This window comes from Triturus cristatus, chromosome 8 (genome assembly GCF_964204655.1).
Source record: "Triturus cristatus chromosome 8, aTriCri1.1, whole genome shotgun sequence".
NCBI lineage: Eukaryota > Metazoa > Chordata > Amphibia > Caudata > Salamandridae > Triturus > Triturus cristatus.
This window is the reverse complement of record NC_140591.1, coordinates 1,183,823,842-1,183,840,357: the sequence shown is the minus strand read 5'-3', so window position 1 is coordinate 1,183,840,357 and position 16,516 is coordinate 1,183,823,842. Positions and strand designations below refer to the sequence as shown.

Sequence of the window (16,516 nt, the reverse complement as noted above, 5' to 3'; positions counted from 1 at the left end):
GAGCCACTAGCAAAATCGTTTCCAGGTACCTATGTACCATATACCTATTAGCGGATCCTGCACACATCTGCATCCTAGAAACACCCTATACATTTTAACAATACACAAATTTAACTGGAAGTGGGAATTATTTCCCTTGCCCAAAACAGGATTCACTGATTCGCAGTGGATTTGAGAATATGGGCAACTGACTTTTTTTTGTTGCAGCTGCCATTTTAGGAAGCCAAGCACTAAAGCCTGACAGCCCAAGTTCACAGGGCACTTCGAGAGAATCACCAACTCCAGGAAGGAAGGAATGTTTCAGAGGTACCCCCAACAGCTGAAAAAGAAATGTGCCTGTTTTTTCTTGCAGGATTTGTGCACCCAGATACGAGTCCACAAGTAAAGCCTCAGCTTTTAAAACAATTCTATCTTGCTTTTCACCACACCCTGAAAAACATATTTCGGACTGGAAATGATCCAGACCAGTACAACTGTTAAATGAGCAATATGAAGCTGTACAAAGGCTATACTGTTTAAATGTAAATGTCCTCCTTCGCACATGATACTACTAAGTACAGTCAACTGGAAATAGGTTTGCTGCTACCAACACACTTGTTCACACTACTGAGTTGAGTACGGTTCTTCTCAAGGATTCTTAAGAGTGGCTCAGGGACTAGCCCCACAATAGGCTGTATGCCAGAACCCTCAGAGCCACAGCTATTCACCGCAGGTTAAGTGGCACCAAGGGCTGGCAAGGACGAAACTTTAGGCCAAGTTCTGTACACTGCACAGGTCGTATGTAGTTGGTTTAGTGACACAGGCCCAGAGCAAGGCCTGCACCCAGAGGCTGCTATGCATGGCTGAACATGTGCACGTTGTCTAGGCAGCTCAACAGGGGTTGGCTACAAGGAAGGTTTGAAATGCTGCTAGCCTCTGCTGCTTACACTGTAAAAACAGAATCTAAAATATAGTGTACAGTATCAGTCTAAAACTGGTGAGCTTTTTAAAGGAAAAGAGTTGACCAGTCATCCCTAGGGAGTTTAGACATACTAAATTTTGAAAAAGAATTCTGCAATTTTTTTTGTTATTTACCATTATTATTGCATAAAATGGCAATGTGTCATCACATGTTCATCATTTCATGTCTTAATGCATGCCTAGACCTAAGCAAGTTTTGTGTAGTTTTGTTTTATGAGGGAAACCCCTTTCTCAACAAACAATAGAAATTGTGTAATTAAGCTTTTCTTTGCCCAAATAAAGGCTGAGAAAGGAGAGAATGTGCCTGCAGTACATATACTTACCATTTCTTGTCTGCTACAGGCAAAGGCAGGCTGCTACTTTTCCATTTCACTTTTACAGTCTCCTGAAAAACAGTTCTACTTAGTGCAATAAAGTATCGCTCAAGGATCACTAGTCTCTGTTTCAGCCGGAGTGCAGAAAGTGTAGTGGTAGCTGTCTGAGTGGCAAGGGTCTGTTGTTCCTTCACCAAAACATAGAGGCACTCCTTCAGCTCACTCACATCTGCAGGGACCAGAAAAACGCAAGCAACTGTCAAATACATAATATTTTATATGGTCAAGGTAAACAGAAAAGGCAGTGCTTAATTTGTAAAAATATTATAATAATAAGTGCCAGGGCTCTGGTCAGGAAGCAACTGCAGCTTGCACCCCACATTGCCCCTGCCACGCTGCCAATCATAGTAACAACACAACTACTAACCGTCATTATCTTACAAGTGTGAAAATTCGGACTAGTCCAATGCCCCAAAGCTATAAGAATGGCTTGGGTGACAGGTAATAGTAATTTTTTAATGTATATTGAATTAATAATTAACTGTTGTTGTGGCTATCTCTAAATTAGCCAGACAGTGACTGACACCTTGTGGTGTTGACAATTAAGTGCCGGTGCCGAGCACCGGACACCACCGGTTAAAATTAAGCACTGGGAAAAGACATAACCATTTAGCAGGCAAAACAAATGCAAACTCCAAGTTCACATCCAGTATAGCAGAGAAAGTCCACATTAAAACATTTGGAGAAGCATAGGTAAGAGAAACCAGAGATTATTTAGTCTATTTGTAAGGTGCAGTCTATCAGCCTAATGGTCCTGATGCAGCAGGAACCATTAAATTAAGCAATTTCTTATTCCTGGTTATACCACCCAGTAGATTTGATTCAGAATTGAGGTGAAGATATGCACGTAGTTAGTGGAGTTACTGATCAAATAGAAAGAGAACTACATTTACAAACTCAGCGTAGAAGTATTTTTGGCATTTAGTTCAAACTGACCGCTAAAGAGGACAACCCAATTAAGCCAGTATCAGTTGCAGGCCTGACAACATTATTATTGCCATTGTAGAAGGACTTTTCATTACAAAATCAGCCAAAATGGAAAGAACCGATCTCCAAATCAAATCTTTATTGAGCTACCTATGGCAACAAGAAAGCGGATAAATGTTTGTTAGTGCCTCACATTCATCTCATCTGTACCATTCCTCATTACAAGATTGTGGCCTATCTGAACAAGAATGTACTTTTTTTTCTTTAAATAATATGGGCCAGGTTTCCAATATGTGCCTGGAGAGTAGTGGTCTCTCCGAGTCTCCCTCGCAGGCTGTAAATAAGATACTTAGCCTAAGATTTTAACAATAGGCAAAAATAATTAGATATTACCTGCAGATGCCTAAAAAATCACAAGGATCATTGCATGGCTGTTTTCCATGCGTAAACAACTCCCAGACCACCCAAGGAAGTCTAGGCTACCCTATACCAAACAATATTTGTCCAGCCGGAACGAGTTAGCTCCCCTCCTCCCATTGCCTAACACCATTTAGAGGTGGCATGGATGTTTGCATGCCGACAGTGGAAGGAGAGCAGTAAACGCACAACATGCTTGGGTCACTTCTTAGAAGTATTAGTTGGTAGGATAACCCAGTACACATGAACTAGCCCTTACACACTGACAGGCAGCTTTACAAGCAACCGTAAAATCGCAGCCTGGGGATCCTGGTAATCCAGATATTCAAGTATGAGGGGGCACTTTTCATTTTGTAAATAGGTTCATCTCAGGAGATCCAATATGCTATCTCCGAGTACCTAGGGATGCCTGGTTTCTAGTTAGATAGGAGTTGCAGCTGTAAGTGTACGGTCAGAGTGCTTTATTTCCTTTTCCCTGTGAGATACCACAAAGTGAGGGATGGATGGGAGAATAATTTATATAAATGGAGGTACGATGTGTTCTATGCAAGCATTGGTCCAAATCTTGAGGTCACAGTAGATTTTTAATCCACTAAGATTTTTAATCCACTAAGATTTCTAGCACGCATTAGATACTACTGGTTAACACTTCATACATCTTACTTTACAAAGACATTAACATGCAAGAATGAACCATTGGGAAAACAGGACTATTTTAAATACTTATTGATTTGGCAGCAGTAACTACCATTTCGATAAGAAATACTGTACAACAGAATATGGATTGTACATATACGATCCCAATCATCATAGAATGTTATTTTGACATACATGGACAAAAAGGCAGTGCCAATGCTGGTCCACCTGAAATTTCTGTGTTATTTTGACATACATGGACAAAAAGGCAGTGCCAATGCTGATCCACCTGAAATTTCTGTGATATTTACCAAAGTGAATCCTTTTGAATCAATTAATTTTCATTGCCCAGATCAATGTACTATCAGTATGGCAGTTCTGTCCATTTAGTCAAAAGCAAATACACTGGGTTTGGAAACTTGCATCTACATTTACCCAGGTGAAACACACCGTTCTGTGTGCTAAGAACACTCAACGACTTGTAGAGAGGGGGGAAGCTGTCGTTTCATTCTTATGTGGATGACATGTGCATTTTAGCAGTGCATAGGAGGTTCTTCAGTGCAGAAATCCTCTGTCTATCCATGTTAAAACACCAGCAAAGTGAGAAAGACTTGTATTTTGTTGTCCCTTAAATCTTTTCTATGAGATTATCCCTACTTTTAAAGTTTGAGCATTAAATTAAATAATATAATAAATAATTGTATTCGCGTAGTTGATTCAAGCCATTGTAAAATTAAGAAGGGTGGCTTGCGTGTCAGAAATGAACAAACATTGGTAACCACCCACCAAGTGAACATTCTTGATACCATGTGGCTGTCTATCAAAAACACTACATGCATTTTAACTTACAAATTAATTACGTGCTATCCTCCTGACAAAAAAATAGTCACGCATCAGGTGAACAAGCTCAGTACTAATAAGAGATTCAAATACATTTTAAATACATACTATATATTAAAATGACTCATAAGTTGTCAAACTGTAATTTTTGAAAATGGAAAATCTATTTTTTTTTACTGAATTAAGAGCACAAAAGTCGCCCCATTCTGGAGACTCTCTGCAATTGCTTACAGGAGCAGATTATTAGGAAATGGAAGACCTTTTTCAACTAGATACATAACTTCTGAATATAACATCACACAACCGGATGATCAACTTAGTTTTTACATAAAATAACTGCATATTTATACTATCCAAAACAGTTAGAAATGATTTTAACAAACAACGTGGAGCAAGGACAAATTAAATACACCAGAGTTTATTACGCCTGCATAACTGACAGGCAGATCAAGGGGCATCAAAGCTATTTGAGCTCCAAAATTGGGAACAAATGGAGTCAAAGCCAGTTTAGCTCTTGCTTCTGATGCAGTGCGACAAATGTATTTCACCCACACTGTAGGATGGGTCTGTCATCCAAAAATGTTTCCTATGGGACATGGGAAATACATCTTCATCTTCTGACATACTTTTGCCTGGAAAAACTCATTTTTATGGTAAATTGAAGATGCTGAAATACGAGGGCCCATAGATTTTCACAGAAAAGCTTATACAATGTCTATTTAAAAAAAAAAAAGTATTTTCTTTTAAACACCTTCCATTGGCAATCTCTGGAAATCCTGGTCTACTGTCATTGCAGCTGTTTCAAAGATCTGGCTTGGGCTGTTAAAAATTTTCAGCAGAATTTAAGGTATCTTACTTCACAAATTTGCTCTTGCTTTAATAAAAACGAATTTGTAGCAGATCTGTGGTTTGTATCCAAAAGCACAAAAGCGGCTGACCAAAAGCCCTGCACGTAAATCCCTATTCAACTTCAATTCAAAGTTCTGGATCGTGTTTGGGCTAACTGGCCGGGTGACTGAATTAAGCACTGCAGAGTATCATGTCTGTATGTGACCAAACTGACCCAGGATTGTGAGACCTCGACCTTCTTCGCATTGCAAATTATTTTTCTTACCAGTGATTATGGCAATTTTGGATTTTTTGGTTATTACTGATCGCTTTTCATGATTGATCGAGACTAAATATATCAAGGACTGCGGATTTGCTTTTCTCTAATTCTTTTTGGCTAATGGGCCATTTTGAGATTTTGTGGATCTTTATTCGCGTACATGACTGTCCTGACGAAGTTCCACTGTATGGAACGAAACGCGTTGGCTGATATCCAATTGTGACTATATTTGAAGAATAAAAGAAACTACATGGAACTACTGTAATGATTTGGACTTCTTCTCTGGTGCACCCTCCTTTGTGAGGAAAAAAAAAAAAGATCTGTGGTTTAACTGTTGCTGGAGAATGCCTAAATAAAAGTATTTACGTGACACTGCACCAAATCCATCCAAATACCTTTGTCAGGAAAAGGTGCAAGTGTCATAATTTATTGTGGTTCTGATTTTGCTGCAATCACCCACAGTAAGGGATTCTATGAAAGAGTCATTAAGTTGTATTTTAAATGCTACGTGTTTATGACCGTAGCTTATGCATTTAGGGAGGCCGTAACGGCTATTCCCCGCCCTCTTCCCCAATTTCTCCAACCAATGGCTAGATACTTATAAGCTAGGAAACATTCTAATTTACATCGTCCTCACCTCAACTGCCTTTAAGGTCTTTCTGCCAATTATTACAATATTTGTTTATCACGGTTAACTGTGGGCTTGTTGCCCTCATAACTTACCAAAGCAGTAAGCCACCGTTGTAGACCAATGGCTGTCCGTCCAAAAGGACAGTAATATCTGTGTATTGCATTGTGAGAATTTCCTGTCCACTCAGCAATGGCGGGAACCACCTTGCAGTAGCAAATGTCTCTCCATGGCCGCAATGCAAACAGGCACCCCTCATTTAGTCTTCTATTTGTGAATACCTTTATCACACTACAAAAAGTAAGGGCTCAAACTCACCTATACCCAGGTGTCAGTATAAAGATAAATAATTGCTCCAAATAATGCATGTTATCCCCCAGTCTATTAGTTCAGTTCACAAAAAAGCTCTATACAAAAAAATCAAATGCTGCCCGAAAGTCAATAAACCCAGCATATAGTGCGGAGCCTTTCATGTTCACAGCACATTGAGTAAAACTGGACAAGGATGTCAAATTATCCTCTGTACCACAATGCTGCTGGAAACCGAAGACGTAAAAAGCCAGCACATTATTTACCATTACCCTTTTTTCCAATTCTACTAAAATGGTTTTGGCAAAGCATTTTGCTTCAACATCTAACAAAGTAATTAGACTATCGCTAGAGGGGGGGGGGGGGGGGGGGGGGGAGCAAGAGCCCTTCTCTTGAATCAGGACTAAAATGGACCTATGCCAACTTTCTGCAACTACCAGAATCAACACACAAAAAAAGAAATATATTGACCAAGAAAACAGCACTCTTTACATAAAGAGTCTGGTAGCGCTTCACTTACCTCGTAGTATCATCCCCCCTAACGGTCTTAAAGAACATTCAAAACAAGTGCCTTAGACCTCACAGTTGCATTGTGAAAATATGCTTCTTTAAGTGGACCTCGTCATAACTATGCTGTTTCTACAACACAGTGATTTAAAAAAATGTAACCATGCTTCTGGCGCAATATAGTGCTCAAGCAATCTTACCACCTTTTCAAAGATGCTTCACATGTTGCCATAATTCCCACATATCCTTTTGCTCACAGATGGTGAGCAAATCAATCCAATTTTTCCTCAATCCAATGGCCCTTCTCTTGCCGAATGGATTTGTTTATAAATTGCCCCAATATATATAGCTTATCTAAGGCAGCAATTTTATTATGGTTTAAATTATTTATATAATAGTCTAATTTTAATTCTCTTTTAGCAGATCTTAATTCTAATGATTATCATGCAACTTCTTTTATACCACTTCCTTCTCTTCACTGTGAATTCACAGTTGCCAACTAGAGCCAATTAACCAAATCACACAAAATCAAGCCACAATCATAGGCCAGACAGCGTCACAGGTATTCTGCAGTAGTGCTTGCATTTTACTACCCACATGTTTTACACTATAGCTCACCACCTAACTAATACATTTTCGCACCCAGTGCTTGGACCATTTCTCTCTTTTGACTTTGGACACACTCCAAATTGCTGAGTACTTTTGATGGCTGCTTTTAAATAGGGGAATTTTACTTCTACCACAGTTAGCTTGGGATTTTGGTCATTTTCTAATCTTATTGTTCCAATGCAGACTCCGCTTTCTGTCCAAAAAGCCTGAAGCCAACAAATGTCATGTAGATTAAGGGATGCCTGCACGTCCCCAGAAAATCCTGTAGCACGCATCCAGGCATGATGCCTTATCACAACACTGATGCCCATGGCACTGCTCACACAGTCTGTCGTATCCAGGTCTCAAGACATTTTGTAGAATCCTGCCGAACTTGGATAGTCTGAGCGAACATGTCCACAATGGTCGGCAAAATCTCATTGGCCATATCCCATAGTGCATGCATGTAATGTCACAACAGACCGATGCCGTCCAGGGATCTCAGAGTCAATGTAGCAAAAAAGAATCTTGCTGAATGTATCAATATGTATTGCTTCTCCGTGTGTTAGGAGGCAATGAATGTTTTGGGGTTTACCCTGCTACTAGAACCATGAACTTCCAAGCGCTCAAGAGTCGGGTAGAGTCTAAAAAGCAGGATCTCCAGTGGCTGGTCTATGATATCTAGCTACAGGGAGACTTTCTAGGAGGGATGAATACAGCTTTGACCAAGTCACTTTACAGGTTTCCAACAGGGCCTCATTAAAAGGCAATAAAGGCTCTGCAGTTGCAAGACCAGGCTGTAAGATTCAAGTCAATATTTTTGCCTCATTCTCTACGTTAGGTAGGTGACTATAGGTCCAACATTACTGCTGCTCTTCAGACTACTACTGCAAAAAGGGCAATCTCTTCACTGGGAGTCAAAGTCCATCTCTCCCACTCCTAATCTTTAGATCAAAGTATAGGGCAGCATCAGATTACTCGGAGGGAGGGAGCAAACAGTCTGCCTCTTTACCATCATATTGCACAATATTTTGGAGCCCTTGAATTGTGTCCGAGACTGATCTGAGTAGGGCTCCTGGGTAATGATAATCCTGGCATTGGGAGAAGAGGATGGGGGATACATTGCAGACGGGGGGGGGGGGGGGGGGGGGAAGATGCACCTTCCCACAGTAAGACACAGGCCTTGAACAGCCCGATGGGTCCACATCGTAAATGGGAATCCGAATCAGATCGGGTACAGTCAATGCTCAAGTCAAGACCAGGGCAGCTGGAACCAGCAAGGCCTCTGAAGTGGAGGCATAGGCCAGTGCTGGCAAGTAAGGGCGAGGTGGTGGGTGGCCCATTGGGTCGGTCGGAGCCAGAGTCCGGTGTGGAGTTCCACCAGAGAAGGCCTACAGCTCCATAGGACACAGAGAAGTTCCAGAGGGCGTTTCAGGGGTAGGCTTCATCATGAGAAGTTGCAGCATGGCCTTCTTAGAGGCCCTAATCAACTACAGTCACCAATGGTCCAGGAATCTCAGAGTGTGCTGGCTCCAGATTCGGAACAGTCGCGAGTCAGATGATGGCAGCGGAGTTAGGTACTTGGAGTGCCAACTGTGCAACTTCTCCCCAGAACAGGAGTTACAGGAAGGGAACGGCTTCCACTTGAACTTTTTATGAGAATAGTTCCTTGACATAGTTTTCTACTTCCCAGAAGACTGCAACCTGGAACAGGACCAGGACTTGCAGCAGGGTCACAAATGGGTGAGGTCTGGTCCACTGCTTGATGCCTTGCCTACTTCGCCTTTTGTGCTCAATGATGTTTAGCTTTGCCTCCTACTCCATGTTCACCTTCAGGTGCATGAAGAAGCTTTTGTCACAATACTTTGATTGGTGCCCAGATTCCAAATGCAGACTAGTGTGGATCGGTGACGGACATCTGCTTCCTGCAGTCGCAACACGATTTTTGGAAGGGACATTTTTTTTAGTACTGCTGAAAAAAGCTGAATTGCTGTTTGCAAAAACCTACAGAATTGGAAGATGAGCTCCAGATCCACATAAAAGGATGCAGAAAAAAAAGAAACCAACTTAGTTGCACTGACGCACTGGACATATTGTTTGGGGTCAAGGGTAAACAATTTTTCATGTGTACTTTGTCCTTGGGACAAGTAGGCCGAATCCCCTACATCGAAACCCATACCCATACAGAGGACAATACCAGAGAAATCAGCATCAACAACATCGGGGGGGCCAGAGAGTAATTTATCACAACCCGGCCCCTCAAGATTACCCCAATACGAGGAGCCAAAGATACCGTCATTAGATGGATCAAAAAGCTCAAAATTTCCCATAATCAACCTCTCCAGTTATACTCTCAATAAAATAGAAATGGAAGTATTAGAAAGAGGGTTCACATTTGCTCCCACCTCAAATGTTAATAAATTCAACATAGAAAAAGACCTGAAAGCCTTTTTTCGTAAAATTAGATTGCGAGAGTTTTTTGAAAATACAGAATATAACCCTCCCACGAATATTTCTTGTCTTCGTGAAAAATCTACATTTACCCCAACGATCACGCAAGTAGGGAAAAACATAGAAGCCTTTGAAAAAACTGTAGAATCTAAAGTTAAACAAATTATGAATGATGCCTACCCTGATAAAAACAACATGTCCAAAGAACTAAGGAAAGCTATGATTAATTTAAAAAATAATCTACAGCTCACCATTAAGCCCGCAGACAAGGGTGGTGGGGTGGTCGTGTTTGATACAAACGACTACGACAAGTGGATGCTACAATTGTTAGAAATTAAAGAACGCTATCAGAAATCAGCATTTGTTAAGCTTAATGCCTTGAATCGAGAAGTAATTGAACTTGTCAATATGGCCTTAGATAATGGTTGGATTTGCCAGGCTGAACACAAGTTTTTAATCAATAAAAATGCGAGAACGCCTGCTATATATGGTCTCCCTAAAATTCATAAAAATTTGAATAATCCCCCGATGAGACCCATAGTCAGCTGTATTGGTTCATTACTTGAACCTTTGAGTCAATATGCTGACACTTTTTTGAAACCTCTGGTATGTCAACAAAAATCGTATGTCCATGATTCGGCTCATATCATTTCAATGATAGAAGGCAGACCTTATAATGAGAATGATCAGATGCTGGTGACCCTCGATATAGAGGCTCTGTACACCAATATACCTCAAGACAACACCATCGAGGTTATTGGTGACCTCCTTGACAACGCAGATTTAAGAGGGGCCAATAAAGACTTTATTAAGCAATGTATCACACTGGTTCTAAAAAACAATATGTTCTTATTTAAAGATGACCTTTTCCTTCAATGCAAAGGCACGAGCATGGGCGCAACCTGTGCGCCGAGCCTGGCATGCCTATATGTGGCCAATTTTGAGGAGAGGCATGTCTTCAATGAGGCGGCGCCCTTCTTTGAGAATGTTAAGCTGTGGCGCCGCTTCATTGATGACATCTTCTTCATTTGGGAAGGCAATGTTGAAACTCTTGAAGAATTTCTTGATTGGCTAAATTTGGGAGACGGTAATCTCAAGTTCACAGCAGTTTATGACAAGAATAGAGTTAACTTCCTTGATATTTCCATCAAAAATATGGAAGGAGTTCTAGGAGTGGAGCTTTATGTCAAATCCACAGACAAAAACACACTCCTACATTACAATAGTTACCACCCGCGATCGCAGCGTGACAACATTCCTTTTGGACAGTTTCTCCGCTTGAGGAGAAACTGTTCCAATATTGCTGACTATCTTAAACATGCAGAGAACCTAACCGAGAAATTAAAAAATAGAGGATACCCCAAAAAGTTAATCAAAAATTCCTGCAAAAGAGCACGATTTTATAATCGGGAAAGTATGATACACCCAGATCCAAAAGTCACCGAAATTCAATCAGTAGCTGACTCCAAATTGGTGTTTGTAAGTCAGTTTTCCAACATCAGTAATAGATTAAAAAATGTGATTTATTCCAATTGGCATATTTTGAATGACGGTAAATTAGATAAAATTCCTAAACCAATTTTTGCCTTTCGACGCAATGAGAACATCAGACACAACTTGGTCCACACATACAGAGAAGCCAATGAGAATAATCAGACCACGCACACAGGGAATAAAGCAGTAGGAAATTACAAATGCAGTAGTTGCTCAATATGCGACAACTGTATTGTAACTAAAACTCTTACTTACAACAACTATACCATGACTGCCAAAACGCTCAACAACTGCAGGAGCAGTAATTTAGTTTACTTACTCCTATGCCCTTGCGGGTTAGCGTACGTGGGAGAGACAGGGAGGGAACTAAGAATACGTATGCTAGAACATAGATCTGCATTAAAGACAAATAAAATCAATGCTCCCATGGTTGACCATTTTACCAAATACAAACATGAATATAAGGACTTCTCATGGTACATTATAGAAAAGATTAGCTGCTCAAAACGAGGCGGTAATATTGAAACCAAACGAAAAAACAGAGAACAGTGGTATATTTCCACTCTTGACACGGTCAATAAAGGCCTTAACACCAAAGAAGACTGGATGAAAATAGTCACGTAAACAACTGGTCGAGGTAATTGCCAAAATGCAATATATAGTGTTAGATGTAGAGGCACTTTGAATTAGAAGTATATCACACAGTAACTTAAGCCAACTGACCAATGAATGTCATCTAAAAAAATGGATCATGCCTTTAAAACTTGGCACTGTCGCGATGAATTGACAGAACCTTATTTGCAGTATCCATACACTCGTCCGTTGTCTAGCTGAGAGGAGAAAGGGCAAAATGATGCACCACCACTGTATAATTAAATAACATGAAGGATAGTATGTGGTTTACAGATAGAAATATTCGTTTATAATCCTTACCGAATTAAAACGAGATTTTTTTCAAAACGAACATTGTTGCACAAAAACATTCTCAGAACTAGGCGTTGCGCATAAACACAATGGTGTCATGTATGGGAGTAGAGAAAATAAAAGGTGGTCCCCACGAAAGTTTTTATGAGAAAATTTAATAAAACTGACTATTGTTGAGGTCTTGTTAAAAGGAGACCCACTACCAATACATGGACAAAAGCATACGTAGTTAGGCATCCCATTACTGATATGGTTATGCATAAAGCTTTGTGCCAAAAAAAAGTCGACCTGATCATCTGCGCAGGCGTTGTCACTATGACGTCGAGTTTCGACGCAAGATAAAAGGCAGACCCAGTCAGGCAGTCCGTCATTGATGTTGCCCGCAATCGTACAGACGCGGAAGTAGCTGCCCGGGAACGCTGGCCGTCGGACTAAATCAGGTATGTTTAAAACCGACAGGCGAGCGACACGACGAGATAATTAAACTTAACGTGTATATATTGGCTTAATGGATATTCTGCTGGTAGCTTTACTAATTCACTAATACAACTGTATAAAATTGGGGAATATAGATTGGTTTGTAAACAAACGACACGGTCAGCGTCCCGATTCTTAAAGGGGAATAGGCATTAAATATTTGTTTAAGCGAAAATACTGTAGGAGCGTTACTCAAACAGCCCTATGATTTAATTTAGATTATGTTTAAAATTAGTGGTCGAAAAATTTAAGAAACAAGACACTAAAGATATATTTCAACTTTATCCCTTTGGGAATACAGCCACGAGCAACTCTTACCCGGAGCAGTAAAAGAATCCCTCAAAGCCAACAACCCTTTTACTCAAAGGTGAGCCCTAAAGTTAATAAACTGTAGAAATCTAGGGTAGATGTGATCAACAAATGGTATTCTTTTTCGATCATTGACAATGCACTGCCCGAGAAAACTTAGTCCAATCAAAGTTAGTTCCTTTTTTCTGTAGGAACCAACCGAACAACACGGAGTGGCTTGGCGAGTGTAAGATAGGACGTTCTATGTCCACCCCCACGAACAACCCAAAAAGGTACTTTCCAGACTCCTATATTAACTAAGGAGGCAACAGAATAGGGAAATCAGCTATGGGACTCTCCATCAGGGAGCTTTATCTCCCCCTGACAATCAAATAAATGATTTATTTTTCAGACAAAAACAACAAATATTTTATTATTCTTTTGACAGCCTAGGGAAGTGAGAGAAATTGGAAAAAACTCCGGCAAGACTTCAGCAAAACATATGAGCAAGCCTAGTGCGTTTTCGCACAGGTGAGTCTCTTAAACATCGTCAAGAGATAACCAGTAAGGCGATTCCCTACTGGTGTTAAGTTAAAGTGTGAATGTAGACAACTGGTTGGGTGAATGAATGGAAACACTTTCAATACAAATTACGTTGTTTTATATAAATCAAGAGCCTAGGCAGCTTGACATGTATTACTTGTGGTGCATACTTGTGATATTTGTTATTGAGGACCTAATCATTGTATCGGTTTCTCCTAAAAAAAACGATGTCCATGAGACACCAATAGAGCTGTATAATAAGACAGGGCATGATGTAATATATGTTTTTGTTAAAGAAAACACATGATTTATACCATTAGTGAAAAAAATTGTTTCTCATTTGTGCATTAGGCAACCATTCCTGGATAAGGAGATACGATCACTTATAGTCCTGAAGAAGGAGGCCACAAACATCGAATAGCCTCCGAAACGCGTCGACGCAATACACTTATGTTAAATTTGGAAGGGGCACACAAACCTTTGTCAAATAAGGAAGTGAATCCTTAGTCTATGTTGCCCACGAGGTTTCTGAATTAACTGCTTTATGACAAAATATATTGTCTTTTAAATCTCCTTTTTTGTTTTTGTTTTGTCTAGTACCAACCATTTAATTGTTTTTAAGATTCGTCGTTTTTTATTAAAAAGGAAATGCATATTTTATATTGATTATTTTGTGATAAAAGAAATCTTGTGATGCAAATAAACAGTTTGCTTTGATATAGATTGACGCTCTTTTGTATTGAAGTGTTCCATGATAGGGAGTGATTGGTGAACACCTGATTTTGGTAGCTTGATTGAATAGAATGTTTGAATGAGTCAACAAATATTTTACCCAAAAAGGAAAACACTTTTTACTTTACAGTCTTTTGGTGCTCTATTTCCTTTTTGTGAACATTGAGCCCCTCTCTCACCTTGCTTTAAACGAATCCCCTACAGCACAAACCCTTTGGCTGCCTGTGAGAAGTTGGCCTGGTATATGCTGTTCACTAGTTAAAGTGGACACCTTGCACCAGTACAATTCGACTCTTATGGTAGTAGGTTTAAAACAACCTTTAAAGAAAGCTATCTTAGTGGTAGCTGTGGAGAGCAGCCTTCAGGCTAAGTCTTTAGAGGAATGTAAAGCAGCTTGTTTTACCACATGATCTCTTGAATTACCAAATGAAAGGACACCACACAGGTATATATATCAAATTTATATGTATTTATTACTAAACAACTCTCTACTAATCTCTTTGAGATTAGAAGGCAGTAACATATGCACAAATCAACATTTCACAATAAATTAAGCACAAATATGGCTGGGGCCCTTGGGGCGTACCAGACCATATACTAAAAAAATTACTTAGAGATAACGATTTGCAAAGGGACAAGGCCTAGGGCCTTCAGAAGCGTTGGGGCCTCACAAAACCACCCAAGGCAGGTAAGTAAAGGACCCACGGGGGACGCATGCAGTGTGTTAACACAACCGCGAATCCCCGTTGACTGCAATGGTGCAAGTCGCGGTTGGAAATTAGGAGTTTAAGGATACTTCGGGAGAGTCTACAAGCAAGTCACTTACAGGGTAAGTAGTTCTAGAGCCAACACCCACAGGAGCACCATAGTGCTGGAGTTACCTCACCCAGGGAAGCCGGGTGCATAGGTGTCTTTTGGTGTCGGGTCGAGGCGTCGTTTTCAATGGGAGCCAATGAAGACTTGCTGCTTGTGAAGACAGAAGAAGTGTCAGGTGGAATCCAAGCCTGGATTCAGAAGAAGGAAGACCTGAAAGCAGAGGGGACAATGTTCAAAGTCACTTGGCAGTGACCCGGGGCAAGGAAGATGGATGCCCACAGTCGTCTGGTGTTTTCAGGTAGTTCACAGGTGTCTTGACTCTTCAGCCACGAGGTCCAGGAGGCGTCGACGACGACCAGGAGCTGGATTTGGCGTGTCCCACGAAGTCTGCAGCTTACTGCGGTGTCAGTGACCAGATTGGAGCCAACAAGCCTTGGTAACAGCAAGTCTCGTGGAAAGGACAAAAAGTCAGCGGTGCAGACAAGCAAGGTCTGGGGGGACTCACCCAGCGAGGGTAAGTCAGGGCAGGCCTGGAGCAACCAGGGGAGCCCTTTGAAATTGTAGGAAAGTCTTCAGGGGACCCACAAGCCAGCCGGCATGGGATCGCGAAGGTAATATTTCTGTTCATGTGTTAATGCTGTTCGAACTTTAATTAATGGTTCATTAATTCAAAGCATTGATTATTAGGGTGCACGCTGCCCCATGGACAAGTAGATATTTTATAAAATTCCACAGCCCTGGGGGGTTGAAAATATTTTTGTTAAAAGCCATCAGGGTAAGCAATGGAATAGCTGAGGAGCACTGGCAAGCCTCATGGAGATTGTGTGTGTGCGGGGGGGGGGGGGGGGGGGGAGGCTTGAGGGAGAAAGCAGTACTCAAGTGACAAGAGCAAAAAATACCTATATTCCTATAGAGTATTAAAAATGTATGTAAGACCTAAAAAAAAGTATTGGGAGGGAAGTAAAAAAAAAAAAGCCATCCAACAAAAAGCAAGGGGTTTCCCCCAAAGTCCACTGTATGAATAATTTCTAATGTATTAGAAATAACAGGTTTCAACTACAACCAGCTAACACTGCCTGCAAGTAAGACCTAAAAAAGCAACACACATCAGAAAACATCCAACACTCCACAGAATGGTCACATAGTTATCAATGCACCTATAGAAAAGCAACACACAGCGTATGCAACATAATTTATTAAACAGTAAACCTTTAACATCCAACACAGATCAAATAAAATATAGCGGGCATTGGCACATGTTCCATCCAATAATTAATTGCCAACCAACGGTACACTTTGAACATAAATCCTTACACAAGGCTGCTGGTGATATAATGGCTCCCTAACACCACTAGTAACTTTTAATTTAAGATAAAGCCAGAAAATGCATAAAAAAAACTAACCCACAACAGCAGCTACCAGATTGTGGCAATAACTTCGGCCACACACATTAACTCCATAAACCGTCTACCATTTTATTATTACAATCCATCCACT

General features: G+C 40.6%; 1 protein-coding gene across 1 annotated transcript in view; it reads right to left on the bottom strand.

Annotated features, from left to right (window-relative positions):
• Window positions 1-16,516, bottom strand: part of LOC146805589 (E3 ubiquitin-protein ligase HERC2-like) — a 1,563,844-nt gene that overhangs the window by 1,455,284 nt on the left and 92,044 nt on the right. The window contains 1 exon segment of the mRNA XM_085622871.1: window positions 1,284-1,503. Coding sequence (XP_085478997.1) covers window positions 1,284-1,503 — 220 coding nt within the window.